This window comes from Mastigoproctus giganteus, chromosome 5 (assembly GCF_048544385.1).
Source record: "Mastigoproctus giganteus isolate SK-2022 chromosome 5, ASM4854438v1, whole genome shotgun sequence".
Classification (NCBI taxonomy): Eukaryota; Metazoa; Arthropoda; class Arachnida; order Uropygi; family Thelyphonidae; genus Mastigoproctus; species Mastigoproctus giganteus.
Window position 1 is genome coordinate 228818219 of NC_143579.1, and position 16278 is coordinate 228834496.

At 34.2% G+C, this 16278-nt stretch overlaps 1 protein-coding gene across 1 annotated transcript in view; it reads right to left on the reverse strand.

The window, feature by feature from the left end:
• Positions 1-16278, reverse strand: part of Dnaaf3 (Dynein axonemal assembly factor 3) — a 56697-nt gene that overhangs the window by 341 nt on the left and 40078 nt on the right. Inside the window, exons 10-12 of the mRNA XM_090373778.1 lie at positions 12043-12157; positions 7133-7207; positions 5150-5231 (exon numbers count right to left, since the gene is read on the reverse strand). Of these exons, the coding sequence (XP_090229904.1) occupies positions 5150-5231; positions 7133-7207; positions 12043-12157 (272 nt within the window). The remainder of the gene's footprint in view (positions 1-5149; positions 5232-7132; positions 7208-12042; positions 12158-16278) is intronic.

The window sequence follows — 16278 nt, forward strand, 5'->3', positions numbered from 1 at the left end:
ACTGTTACTGTTGGTCGAGGAACTGTCCTACTATCCTACAGGTGTTCAGGATCATAGCTTTCTAGAGTTCCATGTAAGTGTTCTCTAGGAGGCCTATTGTTGCAAGGTTCTTATGGAGGCTATTTGGCATTATGCTGTTGATTGATACAATGATCGGGATGGTCATTATTTGTTCCATATGCCACATATCTTTGACTTCCTGTCTTGAGTCTGAGTACTACCTGATCTTTTCCTTGTATGTTTTCTAGAGGTTGCTGATGTTGGACACAGCTATGTCAATCAAGTAAGTAGCCATTTTATTCTTGTCAATGAGGGTTATGTCTGGTCTGTTGTGCAGGATCATCATTGTGTGGGTGTTTGGTTGTGAGCAGGTAAGCCAGTAAGCATTGAATCCTTTCTCATTTCTTATTTCTGTAAAATAAAACTATTCTTTTAAGGTAGGCAACGCTAGTAGAGAAAATTGGCCCGTTCTGTAAAATAAAACTATTCGGATTTTTTATATTTTCCGATGTTTCTGCGCACGTAGGAAGAAATATCTTCAATATAAGACCAAACTTTGAGCAAAGGTGAAATCATGCCAGTCGTGGTCTCCAGTGGAGAAAATCATTCAAGGAGCATATAAAGCAAGGCCAGCAAACTATAATTAATGGTATGATAATTCTGTAAGATTCATTCAATTATGCATAAATATGACACCAACTCACACTATAACTTTATATACCAACCTTTAACTCAATGTCATACATTTGAATACCAAGATTCAATTGCAGGGTAATGGAAAATGAAAAAGACCTGTGGGGGTGGGGTATTTGTGCAGTCAGATATGAAATTCTCTGAGCAAGCTGCCAGGAAAGCTTCCGGGGAAAGGTCAATGATATACAGGAATTTTAATAGCAGGGATAAGGAGGTGATTACCCCATTGTATAAGGCAATGGTTCGGTCACATCTTGAGTACTGCATACAGGTCTGGAGGCCTCATTTTAGGAAGGATGTGGAGCTGCTGTAACAAGTACAGAGAAAGGCAACAAGATTGGCGAGGGGAGCAAAGAGGTGCTCTTACCAATAAAGGCTTCAGTTTTGCAAATTGCAGCATCTGGAGGCTAAGGCACTTGTGAGGTGATCTGATTGAAGTGTTTAAGGCTTTGAAAGGCTTCAGTAAACTCAATGTTGAAGGGATTCTTCCTCTTGCTCAGACTATACATAAGGGGGCACAAATTCAAATTGAGGAAGGATGGTTGCAGAATAGATGTACAGAAGTTTGCCTTTGTGGGTTTGCCGGAACGAATTTACATTTGTTGTTGTGGAAATTGATAGCTTAAATAAATTCAAGGCAGAACCAGACAAACTATTGGAGGAATGGATAGGTGAAATGGGAAGTGTTTTGTTGTTTTTTTTTTTTTTTTTTGGCTGATGCTGTATAAGCTTGCTTTCTTGCATCATATGGCACTACTAATGGTAATGCTAAGATTTGCATACATTTCACTATGTACATGTTAAAATTTGCTAAACATGCATTTGTGACTTATTAGGCCTGACGTAGCCGAGTGGTCAAGAGTGAGAGTGAAGTAGCACATGCTCTTTGAGTGGACTGGGATTCAAGCCCGTGACTGCTAAATACAATTAACATTGTATTGACAATTTATTGTAAACTTCACTATCCTAGTGGTCATGCTAGAGTATAAACAAGAACATTTATATAAAGAGTGTTTTAAAATTTCAAATAATAAATGCAGAACACAGTCTATAGCTGCAAACAAGAAAAAAAGTTCCTATAAGCATATGCCTCAAAAGTCATTATTTCTTAGATATTAAATTCAATAAATAATGATCCTAAATAATAAGTAAAATGGCAAAGCATTTTTATATTCATATGTACAGCAGACTCTTGATTTACCAGGATTGGATTAACCAGGACTCCAAATCAGAAAAAAAAAAAAAAAATCGACCAGAAATCATAAAATTCAAGTAATAACTAGAATAGGTATAAACAGATATTTTGCAAGTCATAAATAAGCGACAAGAAGTGGTATTATAAGTCATCATTGAAAGATTAATGTGCCTATTATCTTGCAACCCCCCACTGTCTTCACACCCACCACTCAAAAAAAAAGAAAAAAGAAACCAAATTTTTAGTTTGTTTTAGTGCATCGTCGATTGTTATGTTCCGTCGCACCGCAAAAAGACAAATTGTGTTTCGCTATTTATGTCAGGGATGTCGAAATTTTTTTTATAGTAAATATTTTTTTTTTTGTTTAGAAATCGTGAAAATGATGAGTAAACACAAAAGAGTTGCGCTTTCAGTTAAACAAAGACTTGAAATTATTCAAAAGTTTGAAAACGGTGCATCCATTAAATCTCTAATGAACCATTATAATGTTGGTGACCAAACCATACGTGACATTATAAAAAATAAAGGGAAGCATCGTATTGGAACACGAGTAGTACGTGGTAAGTTTTTTATCTATCGCCACATATTTTACGTAGTTTGCTGAACATTTTTCGATACAGTAAGTCCCCGACTTACGCAACTATGGATTTATGTAAATTTGTTTTTATTCAATTTTTTTTATTATTATTATTTTTAGGATTGTAAAATTTAAAACAATAACAAAAAAAATAATAATAAGCAATCAATCATGGCACGCACAAGTGAGATTGGAATAATAAGCAAAAAAGTAGGAAAAAAAGAGAAGATTCTTACAATTATTTATGAGTTTTTTTTATATGACTGAAGATTTCAGTGAAGGGGACACTCGCTTCACCATAATAAGGTAAAACCCACAGAATTCCAACTATTGGTAGTATCGCAAATGCAATAAAATCGAGTTTACTACCCGTTTATAATAGATTGCACTAACAGAAATGCCCAATAAAACGGAAAGTGCAAATTGTTTTTACTGTTTTTTGTTGACCTCCAGAAATATGCTTTAGTAAAATGTGAGCTCGCGCAGGGTGATAATAGTGAGTTTTCGCCTTAACCCTATGAAGTTCTTTACATAAAATTTCATGGTGCCAACTAAGAGAATAAGTGACAGCAGTACTAGTACATCTACCAACAAAAGGAAAGCGACTGATTTGGATCAGAAAATTAAACTAATAAGAATGTATGAAAATGGTCACACATTAACAAGTATTGCACTGAATTCAGATTTGTCAATAATAATATATTAGCAATATGTTACTAGTCATTCCTGAGTTACGTAAAACTCGACGAAGCAAGAAGTACTGGAATGTATCTTTTACGTATGTCGGGGACTTCTGTGTTTTTAGATTAACCGGGAAATTGATTATCCGGAATTTGTTTTTTACCATCTATCCCAGAAAATTGAGAGTCTACTGTATATCATAACAAAGTATGACTGTGTAAAAGCAGCTTTAAACAGTAAAACACATGTACCAACACCAACATGAATAGTGTTGTTCTACTGCATGAATCATACCAATTACTCTGTTATGAGTAACCAGTGTGGTAACATACATACCACCAGTCTCAACATGTCATTTATTTGGGTTTCTGGTTCCGTGATGACTGTATTTACAGTAAAGTATTTGTTAAACTAATAATATGAGAGACACTAGTAATCTGTTTACTTTCACTGAATTAATTGATATTATTTTAATTTATAGTGAAATTCCTGCAAATTTCACAGCTGCTGCTTGTAGATATATCAAAAAATTTCCAACTCAACAAGTAACAAATTGTAAAATAGCTGCTACTGTGGAGAGAGATGATGATCTACAGAAACAAGTATGGTGACACCATTACAAGTAAATGCTGGTAGAGGGATATTTCAACAAACTGCAAATAATACTTTGTGCTGTGCAAGTATATCCTATCACAAGTTCCAGAAGGTTGTCAGGTTGCATAAATGTTTCATCTGCAAGAACATGATCTACAGAACATCTGACATTACAAGAACAGCAATTGTATATGTCACAGAATTGTTGGCACGTTTGGCAAGAACTGTTGCCAAAAGATAACCAATAAGCATAAATGGAGAAATTTCTGTTGCTTGCTCATTTGCAATGCACATATGATCTTAAATTTCTCAGCCATGTTCTGGTTAGAGACAAATCATATTTTACAACTAATGGAATTCTCAACTCATGAAACTCATACGTGGGCTGAAGAAAACCCACATACCATTTCAAGTACTCATGACCAATATCCCTTTTCCTTTAATGTTTGGTGTGGTGTTCTTGGAGACGATCTTATTAGTCCTCATTTTTTTTACCAACAAGTCTTTCAGGGATGGCATAACTACGTTTTTTGTGGAACAATGTGATTTGCAGGAATTACTGGAAGACATATCCACTGAAAATAAGCAGAGAATGTGGTTTGCACACCATTGTGGACCAGCCCACTTTTTCCATCATGTTTCTGACCTTTTAAATATGGAGTACAATAACCAATGGGCTGGTCGGAATCGGCTTGTACAATGGCCAACACAACCATCTGACATTACACCTTAGATTTCTTTGTGTGGGGTTACATGAAATCCATGGTTTGTTCTATGCATATTATCATTCAAAATAAACTGAGAAATTGTATTTTGGAAGCTGCTAAAAATGATTACTAGCTCTGAAATGATAAAATATACCAGTGAATCTTGGATTTTGTTGCACAGAATGCACTGAACAAAATGAAGGTCACTTTGAACACTTGCTTTAGGTGTTTTTCTTTTAGTTTTATTTCAGTTTCTTTTTATGATATTTAGTTCATGATTAATGTTTAATATGCTAATATTTTTATTTTTATAATTCTTGTGGTATTGGGGGTAGGGACTTGTGGAGTAGGGATTTTTTTCTACTTCTGAAACTATATCAGGTATGCTTCTTATATATTTTCATTTCACAGTACTTGTTTTTGGTATATGATAAAAACTGCATAAAATATCAGGGATATTATATGCTGTTTTTATAGATCATATTATTGAAATTGTGCTGAATGATAGTTTCATTACATACTAAACACTACAGTTTCATAATCTGATCAGGTGACTTTAAAATTCATAGTGATAAAGTCAGGTGACTTTAAAATTCATAGTGATAAAGTCAGGTGACTTTAAAATTCACAAGTAAGAAATTATTACTCAGTATAACTGAATATTAATTTAGCTATCTGAATAATAAATTAACTAAACCTTACCTGATAATCAATTTCTTCGGCCATACCTATCACTTTTCTACAGAATTCCTTTAAGTGTTCTGGCCTCAAATCCAGCATAAATCTAAAGAATATTTAAGCCAGTATTAACTATTACATAATAAAATATTGTAAAATTGTTCAACTTTACTGTTCCAAGAAACTGTAAGAAATTGTAAGAAACTGTTCCAAGTTTCTGTTAATCCAGAAACTTGGAAGCAGTTGCTTCCTGGTGCTAGCTCTAAGGGGTGGAAAAATGAAAACATACTTTTGCATTTTAATATTTGCAAAGGAGAAGACAATAAAATCAAAATGGGACCTTTTCATATTTGGGAACAGCTTTTCTCATTTCATTAACTACAAGAAGCTATTAAAATAGGATATATATATATATATAGCAAATTCTGGATTATCTGTGTATGATTTTTAAATTTTTTCCTTTTAACCTTCATTACTGGATGAATTTATTAGAAACTTATGAAATTGTGATTATTCTCTCTCTCTATTTCCATGAATCTATTTTTAAATTTCATGGTATCTTCTGAGTAACAGAGGATACTACTAAATTCTAAAATTGTAATTTTTTTTGTCCTCGCTTTTTCCCATTATATATGGGGTCAGCGTTTTTTTTTTTTTTATTGTTTTGGCATGCAATTTTTAGTCAGATGCCCTTCCTGATGCCAACCCTCACCCTTTATCTGGGCTGGGGATATGCGGTGGTCATTCCCTGACCTTCCACATCCTCAGTATTTGGTGGTCACGGGCTCGAATCTTTTTGCCAAAATACTAAATAGAATATGAAAGAGCAATTGTAGATTTTGCTATCATGATTACAATTTTAGAATTTCACCTCCGTAGCCAGGTGGGCAGGAGCAGTAGTGCATAGCACACGCTTCTTGATTAGACCAGGATTCGAGCCCGTGACCACCAAATACTGAGGATGTGGAAGGTCAGGGAATGACCACCACATATCCCCAGATAATTGTTCCCCAGATAAAGGGTGAGGGTTGGCATCAGGAAGGGCATCTGGCTGTAAAAATTGCATGCCAAAACAATAAAAAAAAAAAACTGACCCCACATATATAATGGGAAAAAGCTTCTTATAAGATGTAAGTGATGTTTTCAGTATTCTAACAAAAATTGTGCTCATAAGAATGCTGAAGTCAGAAGGCAGTTCACTTTCCAGCAGTCTGAGAGATGAAATATTTTTCTTTGTCCCATGTTTTTTTCATGATAATAATGAGGCCATTTCAGTGAAGGCATTAGCTCAAGCTAAGTTACTAAGGTGATTCAGTGCTACACAGCGTGAGAGAACTTAACTTTTTGGCCACCTTAAATCTTAAAATGGCCTGTTAAATTGCATATATTTGGACCCTCCCAGATGTGTGCAGTACTATACAATGGCAAAAGTATTTATAATACTTCTGCCACTGTCTAGTACAGTTCATTACTGTATTTAATTGTGTGACCACTAGGTGAAATGATTGAATAATTATAGATTACAGAAAAATTATAACTATTATAACTATTTTATAAATTATAATACTGCTGTACAAGTTGGTGATATATGTTATAATTTATAATTTTAAATATTATAACACATTTTAACTATTTTATAAATTACAGGAGTTTTATTCTTGTTTTTACCATGAGTTCTAAAAGTATGTGCAAAAATTGTGGGACATATTCTAGAGTCTATGCGTTTCTTCTTATTTATTTATTTTTATTAAATTTTGATTATTTTTTTCCATTCAAAACTCCACCGTCTTTTTTAAAAATTCAAACAGTACAGTCCTGTAACCATTCAGAATCAATATATATTATGAATAAACATATGTTGTATATTATTTTGGGTCTGTTCTCTTATGTATGAGAACAGACTCAAACTAATGCCAATTAAAAGTAATATTTTTTTCATTATTTTTATTTCTTGCTATTTTTATCAGAGATAATTAGGTATTTATTGTATTTATGAATAAAACTTACTTTGCAGTTTCAGCAACAATGAGAGCATCAGAGGAGAGTATGGCAGTTATATCGGGCTTCAAATAATGTACCATGCTGAAATGATGTTCATAATAAATAATTTTCAGATTAATTTTAAAATATGTAAACAATACAGTGAAATATTTAAGTGAAATAAACTAAATAGTTTTTAAACATTTAAGAAATAAAGTCCAGTTATCTGGCATCTGTGGAGATTTAGGAAGTACTGGTTGTATGAGCATTATTCTTATAGGTGTCTTCACTATATAAGCAGTGCCATACTGCGAAGTAAAACTTCTTAGTCAAACTAGTGTATAGTCACATTACACTTTATTTCCATTGGCTTGATTTTAAAACAGCACTTCTTTTCATACTTCCTTTTCATCATTAAAAACTTATCAGCAATTGCACTTTTATGCAAGCCAACCGGGCTAGCCAGGTGGGTAAGGTGCCTGCCTGGCAACTCAAAGGGCGCGGGTTCGAATCCCGCCTCGCGCTTAGATCAGAGTAAAATGCAAAAACTTTGGGAGGTACATTATGGCCACAGAAGCTGATGCACTAACAAAAAAAAAAAAAAAAAACTTTTATGCATAAATTGTTGAAGGGCCAAGATCATACTACTTCATAAATACATTAAAATTTATCTTTTTCTGGTCCTCTACAAATACCCAGTTTCAGTTTTAAGATTAACATAACATATTTATGTTTTCACAAATTTATGATAAATTTTGGATATCACAAGAGTGATGCATTATGGATATGATGATAAATATATTTGCTCAAGTAACTGATGCTTTAAGGGCAGCAACTGGATAAAGAAGGACACACTTCAGTGCCTCTGGGAGTCCCAACTTTCTAAAACTTTTTTTTTTCAGTTGCATGAGCTTTCTAGATGGAGAGATGCCAGAAAGCTGAACTTATACTGTATGAATATTGATTTCAGAAAGAAAGAAGAATATAAAAATATAATCATCATATAAACTTTTTGCACTAGCTGAGAGACTACAAGGCTCCTGTTCAATTCTCTACGGGCGCCTCCGTAGCCAGGTGGGAAGGAGCAGCAGTGCGTAGCACACGCTTCTTGATTAGACCAGGGTTCGAGTCCGTCACCACCAAATACAGAGGATGCAGAAAGGTCAGGGAATGACCACCGCATATTCCCGGAGCAATATGGCCTTAGTTGCTAATGCTCCTAAAAACCAAATAACAACAACAACAATTCTCTACTACTTTGAAGGAAATTTTCTATTACATTTTGAATTAAGCTCCAAGTTTGTTTTTTATATTCTGTTGTTGTTGAGTCCTCCCCCCACCCAGTACCCTCTTATTTTTATCCCTTCAGTGAGTGCAATGTCTAATAAAATGCATAGGTGCATGAGGCCTGAAAGAGTATCACTTTTAAATGCTTACAGCACTGCCATTTACTGATCTGATCAACAGTGCTATGAGCACTGTAAAAATAAGATATACTATATTTACACAACAGTGGTAAAAATTGAAAATATATATTTCTTAAGTTAAATTTCTGGACAAGATAATTTTCATGCATTTGCTGCATATGAATACTTCTCATTTAAATTTTTTCTTGGTCAAATACAAATGAAAGGAAGGTGCTATAATGATGCTGATTCCAAATACTTGTAATGATCAATGATTAAAAAGTAAGAAATTTTCTATTCACGTTTACAATTTAATGTAATATCTTGCTTAATACTATGCTTAACTCATCTACTTCATCTTTCTTCATGCATGATAACCCCACTCTAGTGTTAAATATTCTGAGTCGGTGTTGACCACTATTTTTGGGCAGTAACCAGTTTTAGATCAGTGGACTGGATCTAGCAACACTGTAAGCTGCTATATCGTTAATATAAGAAAGGTGACAATGGTTGCATGCCAGCTTACTATCTCTGTATAGGGGCTTTACCAGAGTAGGCTTTACCAAATACAAGCTTGGTGCTGAAAATGCATAATTAGCAATGCATAATTAAAAATCTACAAAATTTATTTTAGCTAAAAAAAAACATTGTACACGGCAATTTTTATAAAAATTCTAACTTTTAAAATGCAAAACACCTTTCAATATCAATTCAAGATGCTCCTAGTTACTTGTGCATACAACCATAAAAAAAAAAAAAAAAAAAAAAAAAAAAAAATTGGGTAATTGTAGAAAAAACTTGCCATGTAATTTCTTTGAACTAGAGACACTATGTAAATTTAAAAAAGGGTTGTACAGATTCCTAAATAGAGACAAGTAACAGGTTATGAAATCAAGCAACAGTTTTTTTTTAAGAATGACAGTAAAAAAGTCTCACTTCCTTGCATCATTTTGCTTTTATTAATATTAATATCACTTAGAAGAATGCCCAAAATTTACAGCTGCACAAAACAGGAAAAATCAACCTGACAATCAGAAACAGGTTGAGTTCATTTGGATACACAAGGAACTGTAGTTATGAGGTGTCATTATTCCGTAACTATATAGAAATTCTGCAGATGGCTATAGATCACTCATACAAAGGAAAATTTAGATTCACAGCTGGTGAATTTTTGCAACAGCCAAAAGAAGGAGATAACCTTTTACATCAAGAAAAGACTTGGAAAGATGGTATTATTTCTAACTGCAGATAAAATCAGCAAAGTTTAGAATGAGATGCTGGTACTAAATTGATAAAGAAATTACTAGCATTACATCCTAAGCCTTGCCAACATGAACTATAATTAAAGATAATACTATCTTGTCAAAAGCATTTAGATTCGGTTACATAATTAACTTGTATTCCTGTATGTAGTAAATATAGGAATAAAAGATGTAAATCTGAAATATGGGGTATCCTCTTGAGGCATCAATCACAATTTGAAAGATAAATAACTGTGCCAGCAGATAACATTCACTCCAAAGGCATATTACATGAAATCACAGCAGAGGCAAAAAATTATTTTAGAGATGCTTTGCTAATGGTGAAGCATATGGGATGCATATAAATTATCAGGTGGCACAGAAGTATATGGAACATATAAAATAGTCTGTAATCAAGCCAGAAAGGAGGTTAGGCAGGCGAAGGCAGATTATGAGAAATCTTTGGCAAAGGATGCAAAGAAAAACAGCAAACAGATCTTTACTTATGTAAACTCTAGAAAGAAAGGGATGAATCAGATTGGACCACTTAATGTAGATGGGTTGACTATTAATAATCATGCTTAGATAGCTGATAAACTGAATGAGTATTTTGCATCTACATTCACACATGAGGAGTTACTCAAGGAGGGGAATGCCAGAAGTTTATCAAAATCTAACAGAAAGCTAAGTGATTTTGTAATAACTGAGAGCAAAGTGGAGAAACTGTTGAAGTTAAGCATAAGGAAGGCATCTGGGATGAACGAGATCTATCCAGTTATATTACAGGAGGCAGAAAAGGAAGTAAGCAAACCCTTAGCCATAATTATGAGCATTTCCTTGGCCTCAGGGGAGGTCCTCATGGACTGGAGATGTGCAAATGTGTCCCCAATTCAAAAAGGAGGATCAAAGAGTGACATGAGTAATTACAGACCTATTAGTTTAACTTCTGTTCTTTCTGGGGAAAATAATAGAGTCACTGGTAAAGAAGCATTGCAGGATCATCTAGACAAGACTGCAGTAATAGTTAAGACACAGCATGGGTTTGTTTGTTAAAGGGAGGTCTTGTCTGGCTAATTTGATTGGATACTATGATGTAGTCACAAAGGAACTGGATGAATGTTATTAGTGGAGTTCCTCAGGGTTTGGAGCTGGGCTCATTGTTGTTTTGTGTATTCATCAATGATATTGATGAAGGTATATCAGGCCTAATGTCCAAGTTTGCAGATGATACAAAGGTTGGCAGGGTTGTTAACGACGGTGAACACAGTATGCTACTCCAACTGGATCTAGATAAGTTGGGCATATGGGTTGAGAAGTGGCAACTGAAATTAAACATTGACAAATGCAAAGTACCGCATACAGGTAGCAATACCAACTGTGTGGTACTACACTCAGGGAAACGGAAAGTGAAAAAGCCCTAGGGATAATTGTGCAGTCAGATATGAAGTTTGCTGTGCAATGCAGACTGGCTACTGGGGCAAGTCATGGAGTCTTGTCAATGATATATAGGAATTTTGCTAGCAGGGACAGGGAGATGATTATCCTGTTGTACAAGACAATGGTCAGGCTACACCTTACGTACTGTGTACAGGTTGGAGGCCACATTTTAGGAAGGGTGTAGAGTTGCTAGAATGAGTACAAAGAATAGCAACAAGATTAGTGAGGAGAACAAAGGGATGCTCTTACCAAGAAAGGCTTAAGTTCTGAAAATCGCAGTACCTGGAGAGTGGGCACATGCGAGGTGATCTGATTGAGATATATAAGGCCTTGAATGGGCAAGCAAGCTGAATGCTAATGGGATTCTTCCTCTTGCTCAGATTAAGAACCTGAGGGGGCATAGATTCAAACTGAGGAAAGACAGCTGTAGAATAGATGTGTTGAAATTTGCTTTAGCCAGCAGGTAGTTGAATGGTGGAACAGACTTCCATCTCTTGTTGTGGAAGTTGATAGTCTAAATAAATTTAAGGCTGAGCTGGATAGGCATTTGGAATGAATGGAGGGGTGAAATGGGAGATTTTTTTTGGTTGATGCTGCATAAGCTTGCTTTCTTGCATTCATATATATATATGCATTCATTAGTATAAGCTTGCTTTCAAGAAAGCAAGCTTATACTAATGCTAACAGAAACTGTATTGAATATGAAATATCAATAAATAATGAATCAAGTGATAAAATACGATATTTTCATAAATATTACATTAATTTTAAAAAAAATGAAATAACACATTATTTATTAAGTTAATATTAATAAACAATAAATAAAATTAATTTAATTACATCATTACTTTACCTGTTTGAAAAATAAACAACATCAAAAAACTTTTCATATTTTGACTTTTTGTGAAGTCCTAAAATGGAAGTTACTGAAAGAAACCACACTTTTGCCCATTCTATGAGTATAGAGCCTGAAAAATTCAAATTGATGTTAACAGGACTTAATAAAAACTGCAAAGATACCATATAAATTCATACCTTGAATAATGTAATAACATAACAGATATATGTAAATTATATATCAGAGTCAGAGCTTAGTAAAATCTGAGCACTGCACAAGATAATAAAAAAAATAAGCTTGAAAGTCAAGCAATAAAAAAGGCAATAGCTAATTTTTTTTGTTATTTGGTTTTTTTTTAGGAGCATTAGCAACTAAGACCATATTGCTCCGGAATATGCGGTGGTCATTCCCAGACCTTTGCGCATCCTCCGTATTTGGTGGTGATGGGCTCGAACCCCGGTCTAATCAAGAAGTGTGTGCTACGCACTGCTGCTCCTTCCCACCTGGCTATGGAGGCACCTAATTTTTTTGCGTTCATATTCATGATTCTGTACTTTAAAGTATAACATTGTATATTTCAGAAAAAAACTGGAATGGCTGACAATTACCTATAAAAAATTGTTTTATAAACTTTTAATTATTGGCAAAAATTTGTCAGTAAATTCCAGATTTGTTAGAGTGCTAATATCCTTATAAAGTAACTTATGAATCACTGAATAATTGCTTCCAAGAATTTAATTCACTGCTGACTACAGAAAATTTGTATTAATACTGGGCACATTAAATAAGTGAAAATGCTTGCTAAATCCACATAAAAAATAAATTGCAGTGTTTATCGATATGCATAGAGCAAAACTGCATTAAATGGGAAAAAAATTGCAGAAATTCATTTATCATGTTTTTCTAGCACAACTTGTTCAAAGAAAGGCACAATTACACAAACTTTACTTTTTGTCTATGTGAATACACCATTCAATTTTAAAGTTGTTTGAGAAAAAGCTGAGAACTGTATCCAGCTTATTAACTTGTATTTCTGCCACTTTTCCACATGTTTTAAATAGTACTGTTTAAATTTGATGAAAACCAAATTTCTACGTCAAGGTATTACAATTTCATTATGTCTGTACACTATGAGTTATGCATATAGCATGTGCCATATACATGCATTATATTTGAGTAAAATATATATACAGAGTGCAACCACGATACAACTGAGGTTGGGGAGACAACTTTAAAACCATTATAAGTAAAGAAAATATATCTAATTTTTAATGACAACACAATAACTAAAAAAGTATGAACTATTAAAAGAGAATAAGGAACTCCCCGGCTTATGTAATACTCAACTTACAAAAATTCAACTTTATGTATGTTTTTGCCAGCCAGTGCAAACTTAAAAAAATTGTGGAAACATATTTTGCATTCCATAGGAATAAATGGAGGTATCGTGAAAATATCGCAATATGAACCCAACAACACGTTGCTTTTTTTTTGTAATTCGTTCCAAGATCTTGGAAGTTGAAATTTTTGCTATATTATAACTAAGCTATTTATCTCTCTAAGAGGCCATTTTTATAATGGAAATTGCACTACACTTTCATCGTTATCATATGTTCCGTTATAAGAATCAGTTTTGAAACCCTTTGTGATATTTTTCTAAAACACATTTCTGGAGGTCACTACCATAAAACAATTTGCACTTTCCAGTTTATTGGGTTTTTCTGTTAGCGCAATCCACAGAGTAGTATCTTATCGTTCTGTTGTGCAATCTATTATAAACGGGTAGTAAAGTCAATCTTATTGCATTTGCAATAATACCGATAACTGGAATTCTGTGGGTTTTTACGTTACAGTATTATGGTGAAATGAGTTCCCCTTCACTGAAATCTTCAATCATATAAAAAACAAATTTTCAGAAGCTTCTCTTCATTCCTATTTACATATTACAATGGTGAAGGGGAAGGGACCAACAGAAAGTGCAAGTGCTGGCAGTGCTAGGAAACTAAACAAAATTGATTTAGAAATGAAGATGAAAATGATTAAGAAGTACGAAGCTGGACAAAGTTTGTCATCTATTGCACAGAATTAGGTCTCGCTGCTCCAACAATGAATACTATTTTAAGGGACAGTGCACGTATAAAAGAACATGTTAAAGGATCAACACATTTAAGGTCAACAATGATCACAAAACAGCATTCATGTGACATATCGAAGATGGAAAAGCTATTAATAATATAGATGGAAAATCAGATTCAGAAGAAAGTGCCCCTGAGTCCAATGGCCATTCAAGCAAAAGCAACAAGTATTTATGAAGATATTAAGGATAAGAATGGCAAACCCCAAGCCAAGTTCGTGGCAAGCAACAGGTGGTTTAATAGGTCCAAGCATCGCGCTGGTTTCCAAAACATTAAAGTATGTGGTGACGTCGCCAGTGCCGATTCTGCAGCTGCAGAGAAATTTTGTGATGTGTTGGAAAAAACCCCTTCTAAATCTCCACAGCCCTCAACTTCTGCAGCAGTGTGCTTATCAGATGGAGAGTTAATATTGGCAACAATGCTCAAAAGGTAAAACTTGCTGATGGTTATGCCTGTTGTCTCCTCTCCCTTTTTGGAATTTTATAATTTTGAAATTTTTGTAATTTTTCCTGCACATGAGATAAAAAAATTGAATAAACATGTTCGTCAACATGTTCGTTCTATTTACATGTTCGTCAAACATTTCTTTATTGCTTCAATCAAATTCAGCACACATAGTTGCAAGTGCTGCATAAGCAGTTAGGGAAATTCCAACTTACATAAAACTTGACTTAAGTAGAGTTCTGCGGAATGAAACCATTACATAAGTCAGGGAGTGGCTATATTACTCTTACATTTATTGATTCTGCTTATACACATTCCTGTACTGTACTTATGTTTATGCATGTGTTCTAAAATAATCAGATAATTTAGTTCGCTGAAACTAATAACAGGATTTTTTTTCATATAATTCTTAAATGATACTTACAACTTGATATATTACACAGCAGTATGGCATATGCTTAAAAAATAAAGCTTCAAAATTACCACATTTCTTAGTTATCTCTTACAGCTTCCAGGTGGTTTACAGGGAAACCAGTTGAGTACAGCATATAAATAGGCAATAAGAATCGCTCAACTATTTTTAAAGACTCACATGTACATATGTGAAAGTTGATTAGACCAATGTCACATGGTTGTAGTCCTCTGTATTTTGTTTTCAGAAGCTTTTTTGTAAAGAAGTACAGTAACTTGCACTTACTGATTTCTTTACAGTCTACAGTGCAGTAATATTAAAAATGTCATAATGTGAATCTAAACAAATAAAATTATATTGCAAATATCACCCTCTGAGTTAGAGGGTGATATTCTAATATTATGAAGCTTTAAATTCTAGTGATACAAAGCTTATCTAACTTCCCAATCTCAGCTTCATCCCACAGACTAACAAGGCTTTTTTCCAAGACTAAAAGAGTGCAATAAGAATAAATTATACCAACATTCAATACTGCAGTTATTTACAGAAAGATATATGTGTTATACACTTCTTTGAAACAAATTATATGGTAGATTAATTAATTCCAGAGTTGTCTCCTTGGCATCTCCTTGATGTAATATTGATTAACTAAAGCCTTAGTTTTCCTCGAAGCTGCAAAGGAAATAGAGCTGCGTTTCCTAGGATTAACCTCCAGACCATTCAAAGCAATCCAATCAGCGAAAGAGTTGAGAGCAACCTGAAGGTTAACTGCATCATCTTGACTGCTGATACGTCAAAATAGATTCACATCATCGGCAATCATTAGGATCTTAATACCACCTCTCTCAACAAATTGCGGTAGATCGTTGATAAAGATGGTGAATAACAGAGGCCCAAGAGATGATCCCTGCGGTACTCCTCTCGATGATAAAAATTCCCTTGAGACTTCCTGTCTGATGATCACCCTATTTTTTCGATATGAAATGTAACTCATCAACCAGGATAGTAGAGGGTCAAGTATTCCATAGTGGCTTAGTTTTTGAGCAAGTTGATTGTGCAGGACACTGTCAAAAGCCTTAGTAAGGTCTGTGTAGATCACATCAACCTGTCCTCCAGGATCGACGGTGTCTAGAACCTGCTGCCAGATAGTGAGAAGATTAGTGGTAGTTGATCGGCCCCTGGTGAAGCCATGTTGGCAGTCGCAGATGAAATGCTGAAAATATTCCATTAATCGGCTGTGAATGACAGTGTCCAGAATTT